General features: G+C 52.1%; 1 protein-coding gene across 1 annotated transcript in view; it reads right to left on the bottom strand.

Annotated features, from left to right (window-relative positions):
* Positions 1-1,393: 1,393 nt before the first annotated feature.
* Positions 1,394-5,733, bottom strand: part of CAD (carbamoyl-phosphate synthetase 2, aspartate transcarbamylase, and dihydroorotase) — a 44,903-nt gene continuing 40,563 nt past the window's right edge. The window contains exons 42-44 of the mRNA XM_081854425.1: positions 4,847-4,948; positions 4,563-4,657; positions 1,394-1,967 (exon numbers count right to left, since the gene is read on the bottom strand). Coding sequence (XP_081710551.1) covers positions 1,865-1,967; positions 4,563-4,657; positions 4,847-4,948 — 300 coding nt within the window. The 3' untranslated portion in view covers positions 1,394-1,864. The remainder of the gene's footprint in view (positions 1,968-4,562; positions 4,658-4,846; positions 4,949-5,733) is intronic.

Below are 5,733 nucleotides of genomic sequence, written 5' to 3'. Positions count from 1 at the left end.
CCGCCCCCTCCCTTTCCTGTCCTGTCCTCTCTAGGAATGCGGCTCCGCTGCTCTTAACCCTTGGCGCGCCCAGCTGGTCCCTGGCTTGGGGGAGCCGGAGGATGTCAGCGGAGAAATCCGAGGGCTCCCTTGGACCAAAAGCAAGGAGAGCAGCCAGGGGTCGCAGAGTCGGCTTGGTCTGGATGGAAGACTGTCGCGACAGGACAGGGGCAACAAGGTGGGGACTCAGCACAAAAGTCACAAACAAGGAGGAGATAGATGGTGGCCTGGAAGAGGCTCTGCCAGAAGCAGCCAGGCTGGGCAGGATCCAAGAAAGGGAGAAGTGCAGGCTCTCTGACCGGGTCTCCCAGGGCCTGGCTGGCTGGCTGGCTGGCTGGCTGGGGGAAGCCCTTCCTTCCTCCGTGGCTGGCTGGACTGGCGCCTGCCTGCCTGCCTGCCTGCCTGCCTCCCTCTCCCAGGTGGCCAGAAGGAGGACTGGAGGTGGCCCAGGTTGGTGGGGAGAAACAGGGTTTGCAATGTTTCTTAACAAGCGCAATGATAATGTCAAACCTTATGGTGCTTTCAACCTGCTGCAGCAGTATATATTCACACTTTTTAGTTTCAGATATCTGAACAAGAGTCACAAAGGCAGCTCTTCATTTGCAGTCATCGTAATATCGCCTTCACCTTCTCTTCCTGTTCCCTTGTCAACTCTTTGCCCTGCAAAACCATGCTTTCATTGCTTGCTCGTGTGTGAGTTTGTACAGTGGTACCTTGGTTCTCAAACTTAATCCATTCCAGAAGTCTGTTCCAAAACCAAAGCATCCCAAAACCAAGGTGCACTTTACCATAGAAAGTAATGAAAAATGGATAAATACCTTCCAGACTTTTAAAAACAACCCCTAAAACAACAATTTAACATGAATTTTACTATCCAATGAGACCAGTGATCCATAAAATGAAAGTAATAATCAATGTACTGCAGTCAATCAGTAACTGAACTGGGTTCGACACAGTCACAAAAGCAAACCAAAAAAGCCGCAAAAAAGCAAAACGTTTAGCAAAAAACAGACAGACCCCAGCATACCACTCAAAACGGAGCACGTTTGGCCTCCGATAGAAGTTCGCAAACCGGAACACACATTTCCAGAATTGCAGTGTTTGAGTGCCAAGGCGTTTGAGAACCAAGGTACCACTGTAGTTTAATGGTAACACTGTTTCTGATTTTATTCCGTGACTTTCTTGGCCCTTCTTGGGAAGGCCTTAGGGAGTTTTCTCCATGGGAAATTCTCGGAATTATCCAATCCCTGTGCAAACCGTTTCTCTGGAACGGATTTATTAATAAAACTTACACGCTGGTGGGATTAAGAAAGCCACACAGGCATCCCAAAGCAGTTCACAAAAGAGCAGTAGGTTGTATTAAACTGTTTTTATTAAAAAAAAAGAAACGGAAACAAAGGGATCCGCTTGGCTCACTAGTATGTGTAGAAAAGTCACTGTGGGAAGCGGGCCGTTCGTGGGAAGCAGCGAGGGCTGAAGTGTGTTGCAGCCTGCCAAAGGGGGCCGCCAACCCACACCCAAAACGAACAGAACTTGGTCCTCGGGAAGGAGGGATGTCTCCAGGGCTGGCCCCAGGAAGCAGCTCAGCTCAAGAGGCGAAGGCAAAGAGCCCCACAGAGCCCGTCCTGGAGGCTGGAAGACAAGAGCTGGGCCGGCAGGGAGGGTGGGGCCTTTCCTGAGCTTGCTCCCCCCCCCCCAGGGTCTCGTCCCCCCCCCAGCATGGAGCTGTCCCAAGGCTGCCTTCCAGCAGCGCCGTTTTTTGCTCTTTGGTGGAGGAGCCAGGTGGGCAACGCGGACCAGGGCCCAGAGTCCCGCCCAGGCGGCTTCAGTAGCGTCCCAGCACGGTGGCCAGCAGGGCCATGCGGATGTACATGCCGTTCTCTGCCTGCCGGAAGTAGGCGGCGCGCGGGTCCGAGTCCACCTCCACGCTGGAAGGAGAGAAAGAGGGGGGAGGTCATGATCGCCACCAAGTCAGCAAGCGCCCCAGGTTGCCGCCCCTCGCCCTTCCGAGGGCCCAGAGCTCTGCACATGACGTGCTTCTCCTCTGCAAGATGCTTTGCCACCCGCCCTGCAAGGTAGGCCACTCTTCTAACTCAGCTCCAGTTCCTGCATTGCGGGGGGGGGGGGTAGATGACCCCTGGTGTAGAAGTGCAAATATCCAGAGTGTGGGGATCAGATGGGTTTACGATGAGGAATTATAAAATAGGCATCAAGCCACTGTATCCGCTATGAAAGCATGGCGTTGACTGGGTTCGATTCATTGGCAATAATTTCTGATCAAATCCCACAATCTTCTGCATATCTGGCCATTTCCTCTACCGTCTATTTATCAAGCTTGACAAGTCACAGACACAGCCCAGTTGCCAGTTGCTTCATCAGGCATCCTCAGTACATAAAGATAGTAGGTTACCTTGATGTACCGTATTTTTCGCTCTATAACACGCACCTGACCATAACACGCAAGTAGTTTTTAGAGGAGGAAAACAAAACAAAAAAATATTCTAAACGAAACAGTGGATGTATGATTTTTGTGGTTCATGCTGTGGCCACAGACATGTGATCTGACGGTGAGTTTGGGGTAGCCCAATGCAAAAATCCTGAGGATCCATGTAGATCCATGCTTTGTAACCACGTTTTTGCGCCATTGCGGCCCCATGAAACAGTGGGTGCGTGTGTTTTTTGGTGCAGGCTGTAGCCATGGATATGCTATGTGATCTGATGGTGAATTTGGGGTGACCTAGTGCAAAAATCCTGAGGATCCATGTGGATCCGTGCTTTGCAACCACGTTTTAAGTGGGGAGGGAAGGAAAAGAACTCAAGGGACAAGGAGCACGCGTGGGGTGTGTGGAGAAGGATGCTGCTGATAATGCAGGAGAGGCTCCTCTCCGGCTTTGCTCCTTTAGAACAAGCAGGCTCTGCGTCTCTCCCTCCTCCCCGGCAAGGAAACCATGATAGTAACCACTCTGAGACAAATCAAGAAAAATTGCGACCAACACTCTCCCCCAACAAGCGCAGTGAGGTCAAAACACACACACACGCAGAGAGAGAACTGGCCCTAAAGTCGCAGGGCGCTGGAAGTCGCAGGGGCGCTGGGGGAGTGAACGGGAAGCAAGAGAAGGAGAAGGAGCCCTCACACACACAGAGATACACAGAGTGTCAATTCTAAAGTCGGAGGGAGAGCACAGGGAGAGTGAACGGGTAGCAGGAGGAGGAGAAGGAGCCCTCTCTCACACACAGACACACAGAGTGTCAATTCTAAAGTCGGAGGGAGAGCGCAGGGGCGCAGGGAGAGCGAAGGGGAAGCAGGAGGAGGAGAACGATAGCTCAAGCACACACACACACAGCCCCTATAGTGGCTAATCCAAAATCGGACAGCAAAAAACTGCAGGCAGGGACAGAGAGCAGGGGGTTGTTTTAAAGCAGCCAAGCCTGCTCTGCTTCTCTCCCTCCTCCCGGCTAGGCTGGCTGAAAAGCTTTGCTGCTACTTAGCAGCTCAGTGGGGAGGAGAGAGGAACATAGAGGACGGGGTTGTTTTAAAGCAGCCAAGCCCGCTCTGCTTCTCTCCCTCCTCCTCAGCTCGGCTCGCTGACAGGAGCCGCTTACACCCGCTTTGCTGTTTCAAAGCGAGCCACGAACTGCTCACAACTGCAGCAGATTCCCCCGCCATCTGTAGGCATTCGCTCCATAACACGCACAGACATTTCCCCTTACTTTCTAGGAGGAAAAATCTGCGTGTTATGGAGCGAAATTTACGGTAGTTTAATCTTTAGATAGATCTTAGGGGCCAGGAAGAGGGTTCACAAGGAGATGGTGAATACTCTTTCCTTGCCATCCTTCCGTCCTCTCCTGTTTATGACCTTCCTAAAAGCATTCCTCTTCGCTTCCTCTTTTATTTACTCTGAATTACATATGCATGCTCAATTAGGAAATTAGCCCTCTGTAGCTTTAACTTTAACTTTGTCCCCACATGGGGTTTTTGAAATGCTCAGAGGAAATCTGATTGGTTCTTACGAACACTGTGTAAAAAGTTCTTTTGTGAATAAAACGACCTGGGCCAAGGGGTGAAGAGGAATTACTATTATACACACTCCTCCAGGAGTCTTGAAGGTCAAGCCTTGTGTGTATTTTATCAAAGTTCAACCCTTCCTTTGCTTTGGGAACGCCACACCCTGGGGGTCCCTTCCAACTCTGATGCTCTGTGGTTCTACACATCCCAAGGCGACCGACTGAGGCTGGGTGTTCCCATTGCCAAACCACGCCCCCCCCCATCTGACACCCCCTTGTACTGCTCCAGAGTCTCAAAGCAGCCAGAAGCAAAGAAACAGGGACGAAGCTGTTGGCGTCCGCTGCTTATGAACCCGCCCCCCCCCGACCCACAGGTCTTGATCCTCCTACATGGGGGCTCTGCTGGGTCCACCACCGGTCCAAATTCCTCAGCCCCACCCAAAATGTCCCTTCACCCTATTTGGCAAGTGATTCCCTGGCCAGCAGTGCCCCCTCCCCCCCTCCCCGCCCTTCCGCACCTGATCTCGTTGACCCTGGGCATCGGGTGCATCACCACCATCTTCTTCTTGGCCCGGGTCATGATGTGAGGGGTCAGGATGAACTGCCCAAAACACTGAGGAGGAAGGAGAGGAGCACAGCCAGTGAGCCTGCGTCTGGGGCTGGCCCCACTCCTCCCGCCAAGGGACCCTCTTCTCCATCCCCTCTGGGTGGCTTCAGGGTCTCCCAGCCTGGCCCGGAGGGAGGGAGGCCGTGGGGACGCCATGGGGTGGGGGCAGCAATTCAGGGCCCCTCACTCACTCACCGCCTCAAACTCCTGGACTGAGGCAAAGCGCTCCTTCTGGATGCGGGTCATGTAGAGGACGTCCGTGTCGGGCAGAGCCTCCTCGATGTTCTCAAACTCCTCCTGAGAATTTATTAACGCGATTATAGCTCCTACATTTATTTACTTGCCTTTTTGTTATTCCTTAAAATCCACACGCCTCTCAACCGGAACAACGGCAACAGAGCCCGCCTCAACGCCGTTTGCAGAAAGGTAAGACCAGGAAAAAAATCTACAACGGTTTATAAGGTGTAAAAATACCCCATCATTTATACACTGCCTTTTTCCGCAGAAGGGGACTCAAGGCAGATGGCACGGATCAAAACAACACACAGATCAAACATGGAAAAGGGAGAAGAAGAAGAAAATGCTTTAGACGCTCAGCAGCCTTCTATCTCCAATTACAGTCAGACCTCGGGTTGAAGTTCCTTCAGGTTGAGCGCTTTTGGGTTGTGCTCCGTGGCGACCCGGAAGTAACGAACGTGTTACTTCTGGGTTCTGCCACTCGTGCATGCGGTCAAAATAACGTCATGCGCATGCGTGGAAGTGGCAAATCATGATCCGCGCACGCGCAGACACAGGTTGCGTCCGCTTCTGGATGCGAAGGGGGCTCTGGAACGGATCCCGTTTGTATCCAGAGGTACCACTGTATACCATATTGGCCCAAGTATAAGCCGCACCTTTAAAACTGGAGGAGGGAAAAGAAAAAAAAAAAAAACCCCGAATATAAGGTGTTCCCTTCCTCGCTACTCTTGGCTGCATGCTGGGCGCTCCTGGCTGCATACCATAAGACTGTGAATATAAGCCATGCTTTAACTTTTCACGGTAGGAATTTTGGGGGAAAGTGCGGCTTATATTCGGGCCGATAC

Source organism: Podarcis erhardii (genome assembly GCF_964252035.2).
Source record: "Podarcis erhardii genome assembly, chromosome: 3".
Lineage (NCBI taxonomy): Eukaryota > Metazoa > Chordata > Lepidosauria > Squamata > Lacertidae > Podarcis > Podarcis erhardii.
Note: the sequence above shows the minus strand (reverse complement) of the source record. Positions and strands in the feature narration are given on the sequence as shown.